Source organism: Hypoxylon trugodes (genome assembly GCF_022578975.1).
Source record: "Hypoxylon trugodes strain CBS 135444 unplaced genomic scaffold F4822scaffold_4, whole genome shotgun sequence".
NCBI classification, from domain to species: domain Eukaryota; kingdom Fungi; phylum Ascomycota; class Sordariomycetes; order Xylariales; family Hypoxylaceae; genus Hypoxylon; species Hypoxylon trugodes.
This window is the reverse complement of record NW_026250019.1, coordinates 22,700-43,009: the sequence shown is the minus strand read 5'-3', so window position 1 is coordinate 43,009 and position 20,310 is coordinate 22,700. Positions and strand designations below refer to the sequence as shown.

Sequence of the window (20,310 nt, the reverse complement as noted above, 5' to 3'; positions counted from 1 at the left end):
ATCACAGACGCGAACGCATTTTATTTTTAATTTTCGTAGCCAGGGGATGGTTATAGGTAATTATACTACTAACGATAATAAGTTGTATGCGTAACTGTGGGCGACCACGCCGCAGGAGAAGGACACGAGGCACCGGGGTATCGAAGCCATTAAGAATTGCAGGAGAAATAAAATAAGAAAAAAGTCGGGACCCCTGCCGTTTAGTTTACCAGCAAATCAAACTCGTCTGGGTACCCCAGGGTATCAGTCGATAACGAGATTTGGATAGGGTGCTGGGTATGGAATTATTAGATGGAACTCGAGGGAGGGGTACACACAGTGGGCAAAAAGGACGAGTGGAAAACTTCGATCCCGAAAATTCATCATCGAGGCTCCCTGTCCCATCTAGGCAAGACCTTTGACAAGGTAGTACATCACGAGGCTTAGCCAGTCGCGGCCGGTCCGATTGTAGCGCAGAGATTACAGCCTGCATGTCCCAATCCAATGATTTCCTGGATCGGGTCCCGAGGGAAAGTGTGCTGGAAGAGAGGTAGAGAGAGAGATCTATGTGGGTGTGTATCTCGCTGGAGTGGCACCGCAAATCTTAACTCTCGGGACCCATATGTACGAAGTAGCAATATCGAACGGGCCAACATGACTAAGGTAGCGCAAAGCTCCTTATTTATGTGGTGGACACGGACAACAGCCTACACTACTCGTGAGCTCGTCAATTGTAGGACGATGCGTGGCTAGGGACCTTAAATAAGAAATGACAAGGGCCAGATGTTGGGTAACGCGGTGCCTGTGGTATTGGATTTGGATGTATAACGTTTCCTAAAGAGGGGAGAGAATAGTGACGTGGGAGTTGGTGTTTCAGGAATTCTTCAGATAGAAAGTAACTCATCCCGTCTTGCATATTCGTCTCACGAGGTACGAGGTCTGCATAAGGTGTAGGTGGCTAATAGCTTTGTTCGTGCCGTCGAAGCTGCGAAGCCGCGAGGCAATCCTGAGTCGAAACAACGCGCCAAATGGAACGGATGACTAGGATTCCTTAGAAAGCCTAGACGGGATGGATGCGGGTGTAGGGCTCCACTGCATTAGCTGCTTACCATCGTGCTATAGGGACAAGATGAAGCTATCAAATTAGGTAACTAAGCTTCCTAAGCCTTCCCCATACTTACCTAGGTGCCAAGTAGGTACACAGGTATTCATATTCTGACATCCCACACCCCCCGCAACCCGGTATTACAGGGGGCGTGCAAGTGCCGTTCACTAAAAAGAGACCGGCGAATTCTCCATCCAATATACTTGTGTCTCTAGTCTGGCTTTAGTAGATGTTGTGCGACGCTTGCAAGAATAGAACTGTTTCGATTCGTATTGTCAACTCTACGAGTTTGTACTCAGGTATCTTTGTTGACTGGATGAATGTCTTGTTGATGCTCTCGGCTTAAAATGCACGATCTAATGCAGGGAATCTGGCCGACATCAAGATGGCTCGATACTCATTGTCCGAGCGTTGAGTATAATACCGCCGAGAAGGAGCGTCAATTCGGGATGTCATCTTTTAGGATTTTCAATAAAACCTGTCCGGAGGCGTAAATGATAGGCTACGAATGGCTGTTGGCTCAGATATTGAATAGTAAGCATTGACGCCAGATGTGCAGAATTTGTTTCTTAAAATTGGGTATGGTATGGCACCCAATGACATAGAAGGTGACGACCAATGCAACACATCGTCTACCTACTATTAAATCTTCTTCGTGTTCTTCATGGAAACATATGCCCCCGACGTAGGTCGATAAGAATCATAAACGGCTGAGTTTAATGGAGGATCTCATATCGGCCAAACCGGAGATGACGATAATTTGCATCCTCTGGGGTTCAATGTAGTCAGCTCCCCGTTCGAGGTTAGAGGTTGGGATAGCTTCGGCGGTCTAGACTATAGTATGGTTATAATATGGGGTATATGGGGTATACTACTTGGTAACCCCGAGAGGCAATAGGTAGGTAGGAAAGGAAAGGCTAGACTCCGATGACCACGTTTCAGACGCATCGGACCGATATATCGCACTCGAAATCTCTGGTTCCGGTGTTAATTCTCAAGCAAGTCGGGATTGAGATCGGTGATCATACGAAGATTCCGTTTTGTACCAAACTTGGTGCCAATAAAAGGAGCGAATAGCTTAAACGAGCTTTAATGTATGACTAAATGGTTGATTTCGCTTGAAACATATACCTTTCTTTGGCCACACACATGATGAGTTGTAGACAGACTTGGATTATTGTATTGGACGAGTCGTATAAAAATGATGAAGGAGGAAGAAGTCGTTAAGGTTACTAGAGGCATTTATGGGCACGTGCTGACGTTTAGTGTAGGGCTGTTAGGGCTCTAATTATAGTGGCACTAGTTGCCTGAGGCCTCGCAAAGGCAATCGCTAACCACTACAAGCATTAGCGTAGTTACCTTAGGTATTGTAAGCTGTCATCATCGTGAAATAAACTTCAGCTTAGTCTATAGTACGCGACTAGCGACAGCTTATCTGATATTTGATATGAATCTAGATAACTTAAACTTCCTCGGATGTTAACGCATCTCTTTACACATTCATGATCATGGCCCAACAACCAAAGACCACTACGACTGCAGCTACAGCTACAACTACTACTACCCCAAAACAAGGCTCTGCTGTTCGTGGGGCATCCTTGCTAATCGTCCTCCAGATCGCGTCGCGCGCCGTCACTTTCATAGCCAACCAACTCCTACTTCGTTTCCTCACAGCTCAACTACTTGGTGTTTCGACTCAGCTCGAAGTCTATTATCTATCCGTCCTATTCTTTGCTCGAGAGTCTTTACGCGTAGCTATCCAGAGACAAGAGAGTCCCTCAACCTCCTCTGGTGTCGACAATGATAAATCCAATGCAAGGGATAGCCAGTCGGTGGTCAATATTGCGCACCTCTCCCTCGTGCTAGGCTTGGGTACATCGGTTGGACTTGGCTGGGCATATATTCGCTATGTAGACTCTGCTACTGCTGAGACACCATACCTCGATGTTGCTCTTCGTATATATGGGTTGGCAGCTATCGTCGAACTACTCTCCGAACCCGCATTCGTTATTCTACAATACCGACTACGCTTTGGACCTCGAGCCGCCGCCGAATCGATTGCCACTTTCTTTCGATGTCTCGTTACGTTCGGAGCTGCCAATTGGGCTTGGAGGAAGGGTTTAGAGTTTGGTGTATTGCCGTTCGCGTTGGGACAGCTGGCTTATGGAGTTGGACTCCTCGCCGTATATACATGGTACGGGGCACAATTGGCGTCTGCTGAAGGGTTCTCTCTATTCCTAAGAAGGAGTTCTTCACCGGAACATAAGTCTAGCAAAGAGAAGGATACAAGACAACCTCCCGAGACCGAATACGTGTTCGGCTACTTCTTCAAGCCAACTCTACAACTCGCCTCTAGTCTGACAGCGCAATCCTTCGTGAAGCATATTCTCACACAAGGCGATACATTCCTAGTCTCCATACTGTCCGATCCCAGGTCTCAGGGTATTTATGCTCTTGCCAATAATTACGGGAGCTTGTTGGCACGTCTGGTTTTTCAACCCATTGAGGAGAGTAGTCGAAACTACTTTAGCAAGTTGCTCTCCTCTGCTAAAGGTTCGCCCGAAAAACAAGCGATCGCTAAGGCACGTTCGGATTTACAAGCCCTGCTGAAGTTCTACGTCCTCCTGAGCGTGGTCGTAGTGACGTTGGGACCATACGGTGCTCCCTTGCTGGTCCAGATTGTCGCGGGGCCCAAATGGTCTGCTAGCGGAGCGGGTGCCGTATTGGCACGATATTGTCTATATATCCCTCTTCTAGCAATCAACGGCGTTGCCGAAGCATTCGTCTCGTCAGTTGCTACGGAATCCGAAGTACATCGTCAAAGCCTATGGATGGGCGCGTTTAGTTTAGCATTTGGCATCGCTGGCTTCGTCTCCCTTCGTGTCTTGGACCTCGGCGCGGCAGGCCTGGTATACGCCAATAGCATTAATATGCTATGTCGAATCATCTGGAGTGGAACCTTCATCTCCCACTACTTCAGGAATAACGGAAGTGATTTCAGCTGGAGCGGTGTGCTTCCAAACGGGTTGGCACTATCAACTCTTGCAACGGCTGCCTTTTGGGCTTCCGTAATGCGGGCTGGCATCTCCGTTGGTGATGTCTCGCCGCACGTTTTTAAAGATCTAATCACTATCATAATAAGAGCAATACCATTCGTGGCTGTCATGTAAGTTTTCTTGAGTACCTTTTGCCTATCTATTTGCCGACGTATGCCTAACCATAAGAGCAGTGCCTACACCGAACGCAAATACCTTCTGGACTGTTACCATTCCGTCCGCGGCCGAAACCAGACAACAAGGTAACGTCTACGTGTGGATATAGCCGTCCCATAGAAAATAGTGCGTGTCGCCTTAATGCCCCCTTAATCATCAAATGTGATCTTAGTGCCCTTCTTCGTCATGTCAACGTCCTTGAAGAATGCTCCGTAAGTACCATGCGCCTTCTTTTTAACGGTGGTACCAAACTTCATTAGGTCTTCTGGTACTGGCTGACCCGCGGCTTTGAGGATATTGATAAGCCTAGAGAGGTGTTAGCAGAAGTCCATGCTTTTTTGGATAGGCGGGTGGGTTAATGTTCAACATACTCTCCAGAATGCGCCTTATCGTGCTCGGTGAAGAGCGTGATGGCTTGTCCGGTTTTGCCTGCTCGTCCGGTACGGCCAATACGATGAACGTAGTCTTCAATTGTGAGCGGGAACTGGAATAGACTCGTTAGCATATTGTCATGTACATTGAGCTAGCGAATGGATAGACAATTTGACTTACTGTGACGTTAATCACGAGTTTAACTTCGGGGATATCTAAACCTCGCGCAGCGACATCCGTTGCGACTAGAACAGGTGTCTGTCCCGTCTTAAATGCTTCCAAACTTCGAGTTCTCTGCTCTTGTCTCAAGTCACCGTGTATACCCACAACCTTGATACCACGTTGTTGAAGGAACCCTTCGACGCGAGTAGCTTCTTTCTTATACAGACAGAAAACTAGGACTCGCTCGTTCCTAGGCTGAGCCTTGAGTAGCTGTAATAATCTCTGTTCCTTACCGCGAGGATCCACAATCTCGACACGCTGTTCGATTCTTGTGTTCGCTTGTAAGTCACCGCTCTCGTTGCCGCCTATTTGGATCTTAACGGGCGATACCATGAAAGTAGAAGCAAGAGCTTGTACGCTCTGCGGCCACGTCGCGGTGAACATGAGCGTCTGGCGCTCTCCTTTCCTCGGCGTACATCCGATGATCCTTTTGATATCATCTTCAAATCCCTTGTCCAACATACGGTCGGCTTCGTCTAGTACTACGAACCTAGCGTCATCTAACTTAACGGCACCCTCGTCGAGGAAATCCTTTAAGCGACCAGGCGTCGCGACAATGACGTCTGCCTTGCGCAATAGAACCCGCTGGTCGTCTTTTGGCGCACCGCCGTAGACACATACGGTTTTTAGGCCGACGAGATCACCGAGCTTGGCGAGTTGCTCGTTTGTCTGCATTGCGAGCTCGCGCGTGGGCGATACTACGACTGCGCGTATCCTCCCGCTACCCTTGGACTTGGGCATCCCTAGTACGGCGGAGATGAGGGGTAGCCCGAAGGCAATGGTCTTTCCTGAACCCGTCTCTGCTACGCCGACGATGTCCCGGCCGGAGAGGCCGAAGGGCCATGATGCGGCTTGGATGGGAGTGGGGGCTTTGAAGGAGGCGAACGGGTTTTTGCTGATTAGAGCGGAGGATGGTAGGTGGGCGAATTCTATGATGGGACGGAGGGGTTTGGTAGAAAGGGGATCGGTAACGGTGATTTCGTGAGTGCTTAGGAAGGTCGTAATGTCGGACTCTGGGACGGCGGATAAAGCCGCTGTCTGCTCGTATGTTTGTGGCGTGTTCGAAGAAGCTGGAGCGTCGGTAGTTCCATTCGTAGTCTCTGGTACGTCCCCGTTGGTATGTCCGTTGAGGACACCATTAGACTCTGCTTCTTCTGTCTTGCGCTTCTTTTTGTCTTTCTTGTCCTTCTTATCCTTTTTACTCTTCTTCTCTTTCTTGGATTTGCGATCCGAGTCCACTTCGTCGCGAGACGGTACTTCGTCGGTTTCAGCAGTTGCGACTTGTTCTTCTACCTCCTCGCTTTTTGGCACATGTTCTGGGTCTGCTCCATTGCTATTTGCAACCTCATCCTCTGTATGCTTCCTTTTCTTTTCTTTCTTTTCCTTTTTCTTGTCCTTCTTTTTCGATTTCGTTTCGCCGTTGGTCTCTGGGACTGTGGCTTCCACTGCAGAATCTACTGGAGTTGAGTCTTCCGTGTTGGCGTCTCGTATTTTCTCTTTGCGATCCTTCTTCTCCTTCTTCTCCTTCTTGTCTTTCTTGGACTTCTTGCGCGAAATGGCTCCGGCTTCTACCTCTTCGGCATCTTCGAGGCGATGCTTCGACATGTTTGCAGGTTTCGTTGGGATGATTGGGGAGCCGACTAGTTTTCAAAGCAATTAAACCGACGGCAGAAGATCTGAGCAACTAATTCTTCGCAAGCAAGAATTGGCCTCCACAAGCGCCGTGGTTTGTGAGAAAGCTAGACGGTACAACTATGAAGAAAAAAAAAAAATCAATTGAGTATGCCGATACCGATAAGATAAGGTTGGTCCCACTTAACCTAAGGGCCTAAGTGGGCTAGTGGGCTTAACTAGGAATAGTGGGACTAACCAACCTTGAAATTTTGCATGGACGGAGTTTATGTAGCTCCGATGATGAGGTGGCGTTCCTTGTTACCGTCAAGATTATGAGGCCATTTCTAACGTTCAATAGTAGAGATGTTATATGAAGCTTAAGACGCGTGTGATGGCATCTGATTTGTTATCGAAAGACTACAAAATAAGAGTCTCATTGATGGTGAGCGGAGAGTGATTCAACCACGGCCGCACTGCAATTTGCTACTCCCCTTATCTCATTGACAGATGACTTGAAAGAAATGGCTCAACGTGGTTTTACAATTTTATTCCCAAATGTAGGACTATTGTACATCTCGTAACGAGTGTTGTAAGAACACATAATAGGTTCAACGACTCGAGGAATGGTGAGATTGCATGTCCATCGCCTCCCCAACTCCAAAAGCACATACTCAAAGGAAGAAGGCCCTCCATACCTAGGTATTCATCGAGATCTTGCGACAAACGATATCGTGAAGACTTGCTGTTTGTTTCCTTCCTCGTTGCTAACCCTGTGCGGGTTCACCATTTCATCATCTAAACGACAACTTTTCGTAGACCTATTGATTCCGCCTTACTCCGTATCCCATGCAAGAAATGAATTGTTCCGCCAAACAGACTAGATTAAACTAGTAGACGGTCTCGCCCTTAAGCAGTTGCGGCGGCAACCTCGCCAACACTGGGTAGCTTAGCTGCGGTGCCGGCAAGACTCGTGGGCTTGGCGTGAGGGTTCTTGCTGTAGTAGTTGGTGATAGCAGACTTGATAGCATCCTCGGCCAACATGGAGCAGTGCACTAGATGAAATATTAGTATTTTGATCCACGATAGTCGTCTTCACAATGATAAAAAATTGGATGACTTACATTTGACGGGTGGCAAGCAGAGTTCCTTAGCAATCTCTGTGTTCTTGATCCGTCCTGCCTCTTCCAAAGTCATGCCTCGAACGAGTTCGGTCAGGTAGCTTGAACTGGCGATAGCGCTACCGCAGCCAAAAGTCTTGAATTTGACGTCGGCGATGGTGTTGTCCTTGGGGTCAACTCGAATTTGCAATTTCATGACATCGCCACAAGCCGGTGCGCCAACTAGACCGGTACCAACGTCGACATCGGTCTTAAGCATAGAGCCAACATTACGCGGTCGGCTGTAGTGGTCGAGGACCTTCTCGTGATATGATCGGCGCGAAACATTAGCGAACGGGCTGAGAGTCTGACGGGTGGCGATGCGAGGTGTCGTAGATGCGACTGCTCGTCGAGCAGTATTAGCCAGTGTTCGCGATAGCATTTTGGCGAATGTGATATTCGTGAGATTTATTCGAGTAGTCGTTTAGATTATCTCGATGGATGATAGAATGCGCAATGCTGATTGTTTGCTGTCAAAGAGAGAAAAAAATTGAGGTGTAGCGGAAAGGATGGAAGAGATAGAAATTTAGGTCGGGAGTTTATTAATTCGGAGATGATGAGGTCAAACGTAGAAACCCCAAAAATATGAAGCGGTCTTTGTCGGCGATCTCGGTAATAAAATGGATCTGGGGCGCTGTGGCGAATCAAGAAGCTTTAAATCTAGAATGAAATCATAAGCCTCGGAGATGATAAGTCGCACTGTAAGGAGGGGTTGGCTGTAGGGGTATTATAGACCGTGTGAATTTGAAAAGGTTTGCGCTAATCAGATGGTGCACACTGTAATGCTGGTCAGCTTCTCCACATTTTCTCTCTTATCAGATCCGTTCTTGCAGCTTTCTCACGCTGCCACGCTTTTAACTTGGGTCCGAGTCCGATAAATCTAATTGCTGGCCGAACCTTCTAGGCGTGTCATCTGCAGGCAATTGATTGCCAACTGCTAGCATTTTGGAACCCCGCCCACATTTTAGGTTGTACGCGTTGGCTGCCAGTACCTAGATTATGTACCTAGGCATCACCATAACGTGGGGCAATTTCAACTCGTACCCCTCCATCCGAAGCTCAATGTACATGTACCTCCCACCTACCGCATGAAGCTCCTCACGCCGTGCGTAGCTTCTGCACCAGTTACGTTACCGCCTTCGGTTGCCTACTTCTTACCTGATGTTTTAGAGGAAAGAGCTTCTTAACGAATGAATTTCGTTTGTATTTGAACACCACCGAAATATTTAATTTTTTATTTATTCTGAACTTTGTCAACAAAACTTCGTAACTTGATACATCACCACTCTTTACTGCTCCGACATCGACATTGTTGTACCTCTCTTCGTATCCAACTTCTCCTCTTCCCTTCAAGATGGCGTGTCAACATCTTGATTCCATCTGTAAGTCGGAACGAAACTATAGCTTCAATTTATCGTGTGTACTCTTGTAGCTTACAATGTGACGCATTGCAGCCTTAAGCCCTCCAACACCAGCCCAGTCGGTCTACCGCGAAGATTGCACACAGTGCTTTGATTCTATCGTAAGCTTTGCCTCTCCTATACCGACTACGGCTCCTCTAGCCTTGTACTAATAGGTACATATTTACGCGGATTAGGACGAACCCTATGGTCTAGATGTCTGCCTGCAATGTTTCAACGGAGGTTGCCCTGGCGAGAATGCTCATTCGCAGCTTCACCATGTCACGCGTAGTCACCCACTCGCCCTTAATATTCGTCGAACCCGAAAGAGAGTCGTTAAAGATGAACCACCTGCGAAGATGACCAAGCTAGCTATAGCAGCCGAGACCGAAGCCGATCGATACGACATTACAACAACCGTCAAATGCCACGAATGCTCGACCGAGCTTGACAAGACTAGTCCGAAGCTCGCCCCAATCGTTGACGGTATTCTCAAGGCAAATGCATTCTCGCGACAAGAGGAGGTCAAAGCCTGGGAGCAAGAATTGACTGGTTGCGAACACATTCTTCTGTTACAACAACAGGAGAGTCGTAAACTCCAAAGCGACCTGGGTCACTGTTCCAAGTGTGACCTTAAGGAGAACCTATGGTTATGTCTGGAATGCGGCAATTTGGGCTGCGGGCGAGCTCAATTTGGTGGCGTTGGAGGCAATTCGCACGGACTAGCACACGCAACCGAGACGAAGCACGCAGTCGCTGTCAAGTTAGGATCCATTAGTCCAGAGGGCACGGCAGATGTATATTGCTACGAGTGTGATGACGAGCGCGTCGACAACGATCTTGCGCCCCACTTGGCACACTGGAGCATCATACTCTCTGATCAGGTCAAGACAGAGAAGAGCTTAACGGAGATGCAGATCGAGCAGAATCTCCGTTGGGAGTTCTCTATGACTACCGAGGATGGAAAGGAGCTTAAACCGCTATACGGGCCTGGCTTGACCGGATTGAAGAACCTCGGTAACAGTTGTTATCTTGCAAGCATACTACAGTGTCTATTTGACCTGCCTGCCTTCCACACACGTTATTATGTCGATGGTGATTTGCCAATCGTCCCCGATCCCGCCCAGGACTTGGAAACGCAACTTCGCAAGCTAGGAGACGGTCTTTGGTCAGGCCGTTACTCGAAGCCGGATTCCGATGTGATAGCTTCTGAAGATTCCCCCGAAATCCCGCACCAGAAAGGTTTGGCTCCCAGCATGCTCAAGCATCTTATTGGCCGAGGGCATGCCGAATTTTCTACAATGCGCCAGCAAGATGCATTTGAACTTCTGCAACATATCATTAAGCTGATCACCAGATCACAACATCCCGCTCCTCTAACGGACCCTACACAGCCATTTAGATTCGCCCTCGAGCAACGACTGCAATGTCTCAGTTGCAAAAAGGTGCGCTATACCAGTACCGAGCAAGACAGCATTTTTATAGACGTACCTTTGGAGAAATTGCCGGCTGTTGACGGCGAAGGTGACCGCTACAAGCCTGTTACATTTAAGCAATGTCTTGATAATCTCACGGCCCAAGAGGCGGTAGAATTGACATGCGCATCGTGTGGAAGCAAGGACGGTTTCACGAAGCGATCTCTATTCAAGACATTCCCAACGACATTAATTGTCAATGCACGAAAGATGACGGTCGAAAATTGGGTGCCTCGTAAAGTCGATGTCCCCGTCATTGTGGGGGATGAGCCATTTCCACTCGACGAATATCTATCGTCCGGACTCCAACCATCAGAGGAACCGCTACCAGAAGAAGAGACGTCGGCAGCCCCGGCATTTGTCCCCAATGAGGCAGCCCTAGATGGGCTGATGGCAATGGGATTCCCTCGTAACCGCTGCGAAAGAGCGCTACACGCCACAGGTAACTCGGATGCCAACACAGCGATGGAGTGGTTATTTGGTCATATGGAAGATCCCGACATTGACAAACCGCTTGTCATCGCATCGGCTGCGATGGGAGGTAATGCCGCAGTGGATCCTGAGAAGATCGAGATGCTCGGAGCCATGGGATTTGGTGCGCCGCAAGCTCGCAAAGCTCTTAAGGAAACTGGTGGAGACGTGGAACGTGCTGTAGAATGGTTATTTAGCCATCCTGATGAGCAAGGTGATTTCGGTGATGACTCCGCGCCGTCAACAGAAGACAAGGAGGCTGCGGCTGCTGGTAGCGCTAACTTGCCTGCCAAATTCCAACTACAGAGCATAGTATGCCACAAGGGTACTAGCATTCATACAGGGTGAGTTTTGTCATATTCAAGAAGACAAGGGCGCAGAAGTAATGCTAACAATAAGATAGACATTATGTGGCATTCATTCGTAAGCTACTAGACACTACGGCATCGAGATGGAATTGGGTTCTCTTCAACGACGAGAAAGTAGTTGAAGCAGGTGACGTAGAAGAGATGAAGAAAACGGCGTACGTCTACTTCTTCAACCGTGTAAATTGATAAGAGATCAAGGAGTTTTGCGGTCAAGCAAGAGGATAGTGTTCATGGAAATAAGGAGAAAACACATTTGGCTCTATTTTTCGGAAGTTGAGGGATGAGGAATGAAGCATAATGATCTGAGGAAGCATGGAATCCCCAAAAGAGCATAGATAATTGAGGGCTACCTGGTGGCTACCTGCAATAGATTTGCCGTTGTCGGAAAATAAAATGCATGATAGGGCGGCGGATAAGTCACCCTCTACACTGCAAATGGTTCGTGGCCATATTTTCAGAGATAACATTCTGAATCACCTAGGCAATTGTCCCATTATGTGAGTCTGGATGTAATACAATTCCTGTATATATCCCACATGCCCGCCCCGGACAGAAGGGTGAAATAAAAAGCCAGAACGCCATGGACGCCATGAAGAGGTTACATCACCCCTTATAACATGTCCCAAATTGTACAATACAGCTTGATACCCCAGTTGAACCACCTGATTTGGTCAGTTATTCCAAGAATAGATATCCGTCACTCCCCTAGTCGGTAGCTAACCAAAGTCTCGACTCGGTGGCTCGTGGTACTAAATCCTCGTAATTGTACCCTTTCGCCGTTGACGATCTCTTTGGCATCACTATCACCCCACTCAACAGGCACGTCGCTGTCGGCATCAGCATATACCAAGACGTTGAATGTGCAATCGCCCGATAGCTGGGGCAAAAAGGTAACGGAAGCAGTGATCTGGCGGAAGAGCGCAGCGATCTCAGCTTGGATCTCGGCCTCGGTCTTGGTCGGGTCGGCCGAGGATGCCGCGTTGGATACAGCGGGAGGAGCGTCGTTTTCTTGGTTCGAGGCTGCCTTGCTCTTCTTAGACTTGGAGGAGGGCGTGTTGAAGATGTGGACGTCGAATTGCCATCGCTCGACGTGCTCGCCTGTGTCCTTGTCTGTGATGACGATGACTAGCTTGCTGATCTTGCCGTGTTGCATCCATTTGTCGAGTTGTGACATGATCTTCTTGATGTAGGCTTTTACTTGGTCGTCGGCGGATACGAGCATGTTTAGGCCATACTTTTTGACGCTGGTTGGGTTTTGTTAGTTAGGTTGGTTGTTGGATGGGATGGGATGGGATATGGGGATGTTTGGTACTTACGCTGTGAAGTCTTCGGCTGGGTAGACGCCTCTTTGGAATCTATTTTGGAGGTTAGTATGTCATTTCCTATTATAAATAGTCTCTTATTATTGGAATATCGTACAATATGGTATGAATCGAGTATTGGAACTGCAGAAAGACATTGTTAACATCAAAGTACAAGAGTCGGTCTGTCGAGGGGTAAACATACGAACTCGGCCACAAGTTTTGCGCTTCCTTTAAGGGATAGCTTGTGGACCTTGGATTTATCTTTCTCTGGTGCTGTGGATGCCATTTTGATTGTGAATTTGCTATCCGGTGTAGTTCTCGATATTGTAGTGTTGCGAGTTGAACGTTGGATGTTGGAAGAATTATTGTCGAGATTTGTTTACTTGCAACTTTGGAAATTTGGCGGGGTGATGACGGAAATAGGGTGTACGTACCGAAGTATCGGAGCTAACGATAAGATAACGATAAGATAAGAAGAACCCTGTCAATTCGCTTCCAATTTTGTTAAACTCAAATCGAGATCGGGAATAGCTTCGTTCTTTTTCTTTTTTGTTTCTTCTACGTCTCGACAATCAAGGTGACAAGACAAGATTGAGAGAAAAGTACGAATCGTATGTATGGGTGGTAGATTAGACTGTACTTTGACGTCTGGTCTCATGCGATCATGTCTCCGTCCATATTCTCTCCGCTCAACTTATAGCACCCGCTGTGGCAGTGGCCCATATCCGATATGGCCTCCTCTCGGTTCCAAAAGCCGACCTCTACGGCCGGTTGAAACAGCGGCTACTTCTAGGTTAAAAAGCTTGCCAATTACCTCACGTCGATATAATAGCTCAAAGACTGGAGAAGTTGGCGACCTCGAGCGTCGGATCGCTGCTATTCCTCTCTCGCGGTTTCGCAATTTTTGCATTGTGGCGCACATCGACCATGGCAAATCCACTCTGTCCGATCGACTCCTTGAGATCACAGGCACTATTTCCAAGTCCGATGAGAACCGCCAAATCCTCGATACCCTCGAAGTCGAACGCGAACGAGGTATTACTGTCAAGGCTCAGACTTGTACTATGATCTACAACCATAATGGGCTCGACTACCTGTTGCATCTCGTCGATACACCTGGACACGTCGATTTCCGTGCCGAAGTAACAAGGTCTTATGCGAGTTGCGGAGGAGCTATATTGCTGGTGGACGCAAGTCAAGGCATACAAGCCCAGACCGTCGCCAATTTCTATCTTGCTTTCGCCGAAGGTCTCAAGATTTTGCCGGTTGTTAACAAGATAGATATGAAAGCTGCAGATGTCCCGAGGGTTCTCGAGCAACTTGAAACTACTTTTGAGTTAGATTCAAGCAATGCGATCGGAGTGAGTGCAAAGACTGGTCTCAATGTCAAGGAATTATTGCCCGCTATCATCGAGAATATTCCAGCGCCGACGGGAGAAGAATCAAAACCGCTCAGGATGTTGTTGGTGGATTCGTGGTACGATAACTTCCGAGGTGTCATATGTCTAGTGCGCCTCTTCGACGGAACTGTGAGGGCTGGTGATAATCTTATAAGTTTTGCGACTGGGAACAAATATACGGTTGGCGAGGTTGGTATTCGTTATCCAATCCAAGTTCCTCAGACAGTCCTACGCGCCGGTCAAGTTGGATATATATACTTCAACCCCGGTATGAAGAAAATCCAAGACGCCAAAATTGGCGATACGTTCACCACCATTGGCTCGGAAGACATTGTTGAACCATACCCGGGCTTCGAAGAACCCAAACCTATGGTATTCGTCGCTGCCTTCCCCACAGATCCTGCCGACTATAGCCGTCTAGCAGATAGTATCGGTCAGCTTGTTCTCAACGACCGTAGTGTTACTCTCTTCAAGGACCACTCCGAAGCTCTGGGTGCTGGTTGGCGACTGGGCTTTCTTGGTAGTCTTCATTGTTCCGTATTCCAAGACCGCCTTCGCCAAGAACATGGTGCTAGCATCATCATTACCGAACCTGCTGTCCAAACCAAAGTATTATGGCGTGATGGTACCGAAACAGTCCTTCAAAGTCCCACCGACTTCCCGGATATGGAAGATGGCCGATCCCGTGGTGCTACCTACTTTGAACCGTACGTGCTTGCGACCATGACACTTCCAGAGGAGTTCCTAGGCCGTGCCATTGAATTGTGCGAGGCCAACCGTGGTGAACAAGAGAGCATCGAGTTCTTTCACGGCCAGCAGGTTATCCTCAAATATCGTATTCCTACAGCACAACTTGTCGATGACCTTTTCGGTAAGCTCAAGGGCGCGACTAAAGGTTATGCGACGCTCGATTACGAGGATGATGGCTGGCGTGAGAGTAAGCTGGTCAAGTTGCAGCTACTCGTCAATAAACAGCCAGTTGACGCTATCTCGAGAGTAGTGCATTTATCTCAGGTGGATCGGTTAGGTCGACAATGGGTTACGAAATTCAAAGAGCACGTCCAGCGTCAAATGTTCGAGGTGGTGATCCAAGCGGCCGTCGGCAAGAAGGTCGTAGCGAGGGAAACGCTCAAGCCTTTCCGCAAGGACGTCTTGGCTAAGTTGCACGCCAGCGATATCACGCGGCGCAAGAAACTGCTCGAGAAACAAAAGGAGGGCCGTAAAAGGCTAAGATCCGTCGGCAACGTTGTGATCGAACAAGAAGCCTTCCAAAGGTTCTTGTCGAAGTAAGTCGACGGGTCGATTGATGTGTATATGATTACGAGGTAGATATCATGTGTTTATAATACCCAATGTATCATTAGTATCATCACTTTGAGGTGCTACCCTGTTGGAAAGGTCTACATTTATTCATGGAAAGTTATCTGGTCTTCTCGTATATTCCGTATCTAAACCTCTTACCATACCTGGAAACTTCCTGCATCGCCGCCACGAGCATTACCGCCGCGAATATAACTACCATTCGAGTTACCGCCGAAAGCATTTCCACCCTGCGCATTGCCCCCTTGGGCACCGGATCCCCATGCATCACCACCTCGAGCGTCACCACCCTGCGCGTTGCCACCATATATTCGACCACCACGTCCATTATAAGTTTGAGTACCGGATATGTTGCTTCTACCGCGAGTATTAGGGGACAATAAGTTACGAGAGAGTACTATGGTGCTCAGTTCATCGTTCCTTAGTCTCTCACTAATGTTCTCCAGACACTCTACTATCTGGATATAACCTGCGTCTGTGTCCCGAGAATATTGACAGATCGTTCTATGGTCGGCACCATCGACGCCTTGTGCTGGCTCGCCATTTAAGCCAGCAGAATCGAGTGTGACAATCTACAGTACGAAAGAATTAGTCAATATGCACACAGTATTTCTGGACCATCGACGTACCATTCTTGCATATCCTCGAATATTCGTCTCACGCGTCTCAGCAAGGCATAAGTATGGAGGTGTAGGGTTGATCAGCTTAAAACGCTCTTTGGCCCTCCTTGACTCCCTATTGAAGGAACCTAGCATATAAGCGAAGTCATGTCCTCGGACTTTGCCAACTCGTTCAGCTAGTTCAACCAGATATTCGTTCCAATCTGCGGCAATAGCTCCGGAATGGGGTGTACTGAGAAAGATGAGGCCACACTGCTTTACACTTAGCCCGTGGTATCGGTTGGGGAAATCGTGCAACTGGATCATCGCCTAAATGACATTATTGAAGGTTAATCGCCCGTCGTCTCGACGCCTCTACAGATACATACCTCGCGAACAACAAGTCCTCCAAGCGAATGGCATACGAATATCATGGGACGAGTACATTCCTAACAAGTTCCGCTTAGTACTTATCAGCCTATGCACATACGTGCAAGCGACAATGGCATCAACAAGTACGTACAGGGTGGGACTTCCGAAGGGATACGATGGATTGGAGGAGACTATGAGCCCATTCAGCTAGGGCGGCTCCGTTCCTGCTGTCTCGAAGGAGAGAACTGTATCCGAAAGTCATGATGCGGGAGTTCTTGAAGCGAGTATGCTGAGGTAGAAAGTCGCGGAGCCACATGTGTCCATTTTCTGCAGCCCAAGTATCGAATGCGTTTCCGTTGAGTCCGTGGATGGCACAGATGCTTGATCACACGACCGTTAATGATGTCTCCGCCTCGTGCTAGAGAGACAAGCGAATTTCAAAGGGACGAGGCTTACTCTATATCAGGCTCGGCTGCGGCGTAAAGTACTGTCATCCAGTTGAACTCATCATCTAACTTCCATTTCCCGGGTTTTCTAAGAGCATGTCTTTTAAGAGCTTTGGATGGGAAGGTAATGGTTCCTGTCTGGTATTGATTTTGCGGCGCCAAAGAAACGATTGGGAGGTCCAAGTTACAGACTGCCTGATGTTGGAGAGATACGAGGCGTCTAACAAGCCGAAGTAGCTTACTTGAAGAACCTTTGGATCGCGGCCTCCAATAATCAGCCAGATCCTCCTCTTCGATGTCGAGAGGTATACCGCTGACCCTGACCGTCCGGGAAGAGTGTGAGAACATCAGGGACACATAGTACACAAGTTACAACAAGGAGGGGGTGTAATGAGGATAAGAGGGGATTTAGTGGGCATTGTCTCGCGCGCGGCCAGGCCAGTACAGACCGCGGGAAATTAAATAACAGGCCGACGGGCAGATACTTGTTCCTTGCCTTTCTAAAGTATGAGCAAGTTGAACACGAGCGATCGCCCTCCTAGATATATTCCGATTTGCTCAGCCCGATGTGTCGTTTCACATTAGGAAATCCATCACATCTTGGTCTATCTAGATTACGAACCTTGGAAATAACACCCTTTAAATGACGAGGATTCGAAAACGCCGAGGGAACCAACACAACTTAACAAAAGAATTTGATTTGAAACCATACTGCATATCTCTTAGGGCTGTACCAAGGTTCAAGAAGCTTACTCATCGGAGTCTTACAGGCCAATGTCCAATCGAATATCAAGTATGAGTATATGTATCGACTCGTTTCAGAGCGGTGTATGTTGCCTTCAGCCAATTAACATCAAAGCGAAGGGATGAACAGGCGCCTTTCGAGATTTCCCGCACACGTAACGTCCCATGTCTCTTTGCATCATTGACCGCATAAGCATCTAATATTTGGATTATGTCTATAAATAACTCAAGAGAAACAAAGTCATTCTCCTATAGCTATCCAGGATATTACACAAGAGTATAGGGTTGTATTAAACCAACTATCAGCATGGGCGGTAAATCCCTTCGAGTCCACGGAAGTTGCATAGACACCAACGCGAAAATTCGCTTCGTTAGAGACGTCCGCAGATGACAGGCTCACCATAACTGTCGGGATTGCCTTAAATTCCTTCACGAAGTTTACACGTCCTTCGGTGTGAGGCTGAGGCGATTCCCACGGTCGGACTGATATCGTGTTCCACGTTCCCGTCTCAACTATAACTCCCCGTGTAGATGCCGTGGAAAGTTCATCGACTCGTCTCGTTAAGGCTGCGACCTGACTTGCCAAACTAGAAATGGAATTATCACCAACATCCGCAGAGTTGTCGCCATTGCCGTTAATGATCCCTGATCCGCCCGTGGCCGATCCACCTGTTGCTGACCCTCCCTGACTGAAAATATTAACCTTGAACTTTTGACTGAAGTGGCGTCTTTTCCGACCTTGATATGTCACCACACGTGAGTTTCCTCGATGTAAGTCTTGTTCGCTATGTATGGATGGACTATCCGGCCCAGGTACCGACACATTATCACCAGGGTCAACTTGATCCGATCGCAGGGGTTGTATTATATCCTGTGGTACCTCTGACGATGAACCGGCCATGTTGTCATTAGGATACTTAATGGACCGAAAAAACTTCCCGGCGTATTTCCAACTGTTGTAAATGAGTTAGAACCTTGATACACGCAACCCGTAGGTAGGCATCTATCTCGCATAAGACGTACCTGATACGATCTGCCAAGTTATCCATGCCGCAATGCCTAATATGACCCGAGATATAATGTTGGTACCACACTTGACGATTATACGTCCGTCAGACTACGTGCTTTAAACGATTTCTATAAAGTTACATTGCAACTCAAGATACTATCTATGGGCGGTTGGCTACTCTCCTCAACAGCACAATTACGTCCTGATGTAACGTCCCCCGATCTACGTCCTATGACTGGTATTTACTCGTCAGATGTCATAACTGCCGGGTAGATGGATATTAATAAGCGCAAAATAGAAACAAATCCAATTAAATATGCCGTCCATGGCAGCTGAGAGGTTTTCGCCACCACGGGGAGGCATCGAATAGCAAGGTGACTATTGAGGCATCCCGTTACTCCTTTCGGACGCGTCTCGGTGGGATAGGCGACAGCTTAAGCGCTGTGTAAACCGAAATCGCTCAGTACCTTTGTCAGAATTCGATATGGTTCTCGGCACAGCCCCGTTGGGCATCGACCCGACCAATACGTTTGTATGTGAAGGGTGAGATTATCTCCGAGTCTCTAGGTTTCTTTTTTGTCTATCAACTCCGATGCGACCTAGATGATATTTTATCATTTAACAACCAAAGTATCTTGCATACGTTGATCTGAGCTGTGAAGTCCATTCCCAATCTAGACCGTCGATCACAACCCCCAAAATATGCTGCAGCTCACCTAGGTGCTGAACCAACGGATTGGGCAGCGAAAGGATTTTTATATCCACTCGGCCGCTCGATTCGGCCTTTCAATGTATTGTTTTGGTGTACGCGTTCTCATGGGCTGCCTCGTAACTTCTACCGATGCCTGGAGCTGTCCTCTGTGATGATCATTTGTCGCCTTGATAGGCAAGGAGGTCTGTGATGAAGAATTGTAGTAAGCGGAAAATTTGTCAATGATATCATATCATGTCCTTATGTGAGTAGTCCTAATTTTCGGGAGAGTTGATTCCATTTCATCGAAGTGACTTTGTCACGGCGGCTCGGCGCGACCTAATTTCAACATCACGGATTAAAGAGATGAATATAATGTTCGATAAAGCTAGATAAAGTGCAGTTGCTCTTTAGCTCTAGTCAGTTGTGTATGTTTTATTTTCCCATAGATTATTGCCGACCATGTTGTTGGCCAACTTATAGAAACTGCTGGCCTGCTCAAATTAATATAATCAACACTCAAATTCACACCCACCAGGGGATCTAGAAGAATGACACTTGACGTTTAATAATTGTTAAGTACCTAGGTACGTGTGTTTTCAAGCCAACACTTAAGCCATAAGTTGCTCACGGTCTTGCGACTACGCACCGCAGCATACGAAGTCAACATGGCCAGTTAAACATAATGGTCCGTAGACATTTTCGCGCATTTTAAAGTTCATCCATGTCAATTGCGGAGAGACCGGGAAGCGAAATTGACTTGGTCCAGGGAATGGATGTCTTGGTAGTAACTCATGGGGGTTATGTGGCGACGGCTTCTTATGACAGTGGGCAGTTTAGAAATGTGCTCTCCAAGCCATGGTTTTTCCTGGACTAGAAGGGGGTTAAATGCGAATTGATTCTGCGATATTAACTTGTAACTAGACTGTGAAGGGGCTGGCCGGGTCTCGTATAGTGGGCGGATTAATATGTCATTCGCACGATAACCCTCGATTGGGGAATAATCTGGCATCCCACCGTCCAGTCCCATTACGTAGGAAGGTAGCAATG

General features: G+C 47.7%; 8 protein-coding genes across 8 annotated transcripts; 3 read left to right on the top strand and 5 right to left on the bottom strand.

Moving 5' to 3' along the window:
• Window positions 1-2,592: 2,592 nt before the first annotated feature.
• F4822DRAFT_436846 (Rft-1-domain-containing protein) lies at window positions 2,593-4,254 on the top strand (the record flags this gene model as incomplete). The annotated part of the gene is made up of 1 exon (XM_051462349.1): window positions 2,593-4,254. One exon carries the CDS (start codon window positions 2,593-2,595, stop codon window positions 4,252-4,254), a length of 1,662 nt encoding a protein of 553 aa, XP_051315035.1.
• A 95-nt stretch (window positions 4,255-4,349) lies between these two features.
• Window positions 4,350-6,854, bottom strand: F4822DRAFT_194748 (DEAD-domain-containing protein). The gene is made up of 3 exons (XM_051453625.1): window positions 4,849-6,854; window positions 4,668-4,780; window positions 4,350-4,602 (listed from the first exon to the last, which is right to left on the bottom strand). Exons 1-3 carry the CDS (start codon window positions 6,493-6,495, stop codon window positions 4,446-4,448), a joined length of 1,917 nt encoding a protein of 638 aa, XP_051315034.1. The 5' UTR covers window positions 6,496-6,854; the 3' UTR covers window positions 4,350-4,445.
• Window positions 6,855-7,410: 556 nt separating this feature from the next.
• On the bottom strand, window positions 7,411-8,043 carry F4822DRAFT_427611 (FeS cluster assembly scaffold IscU; the record flags this gene model as incomplete). The annotated part of the gene is made up of 2 exons (XM_051460775.1): window positions 7,411-7,556; window positions 7,626-8,043. The coding sequence occupies 2 exons, from the start codon at window positions 8,041-8,043 to the stop codon at window positions 7,411-7,413; spliced, it is 564 nt and encodes a 187-aa protein (XP_051315033.1).
• Window positions 8,044-8,513: 470 nt separating this feature from the next.
• F4822DRAFT_194635 (ubiquitinyl hydrolase) lies at window positions 8,514-11,817 on the top strand. Its single transcript, XM_051453624.1, has 4 exons — window positions 8,514-9,043; window positions 9,116-9,183; window positions 9,259-11,351; window positions 11,411-11,817. The coding sequence occupies exons 1-4, from the start codon at window positions 9,016-9,018 to the stop codon at window positions 11,559-11,561; spliced, it is 2,340 nt and encodes a 779-aa protein (XP_051315032.1). The 5' UTR covers window positions 8,514-9,015; the 3' UTR covers window positions 11,562-11,817.
• A 255-nt stretch (window positions 11,818-12,072) lies between these two features.
• F4822DRAFT_436842 (DNA-binding protein) lies at window positions 12,073-12,965 on the bottom strand (the record flags this gene model as incomplete). The annotated part of the gene is made up of 4 exons (XM_051462348.1): window positions 12,073-12,619; window positions 12,692-12,730; window positions 12,795-12,820; window positions 12,882-12,965. 4 exons carry the CDS (start codon window positions 12,963-12,965, stop codon window positions 12,073-12,075), a joined length of 696 nt encoding a protein of 231 aa, XP_051315031.1.
• A 331-nt stretch (window positions 12,966-13,296) lies between these two features.
• On the top strand, window positions 13,297-15,369 carry F4822DRAFT_436841 (GTP-binding protein lepa; the record flags this gene model as incomplete). The annotated part of the gene is made up of 1 exon (XM_051462347.1): window positions 13,297-15,369. The coding sequence occupies one exon, from the start codon at window positions 13,297-13,299 to the stop codon at window positions 15,367-15,369; it is 2,073 nt and encodes a 690-aa protein (XP_051315030.1).
• Window positions 15,370-15,434: 65 nt separating this feature from the next.
• F4822DRAFT_442625 (uncharacterized protein) lies at window positions 15,435-17,708 on the bottom strand. The gene is made up of 5 exons (XM_051463014.1): window positions 16,827-17,708; window positions 16,522-16,750; window positions 16,388-16,447; window positions 16,029-16,328; window positions 15,435-15,971 (listed from the first exon to the last, which is right to left on the bottom strand). Exons 1-5 carry the CDS (start codon window positions 17,162-17,164, stop codon window positions 15,537-15,539), a joined length of 1,362 nt encoding a protein of 453 aa, XP_051315029.1. The 5' UTR covers window positions 17,165-17,708; the 3' UTR covers window positions 15,435-15,536.
• A 93-nt stretch (window positions 17,709-17,801) lies between these two features.
• Window positions 17,802-18,461, bottom strand: F4822DRAFT_427606 (uncharacterized protein; the record flags this gene model as incomplete). The annotated part of the gene is made up of 1 exon (XM_051460774.1): window positions 17,802-18,461. One exon carries the CDS (start codon window positions 18,459-18,461, stop codon window positions 17,802-17,804), a length of 660 nt encoding a protein of 219 aa, XP_051315028.1.
• Between the last annotated feature and the right edge of the window lie 1,849 nt (window positions 18,462-20,310).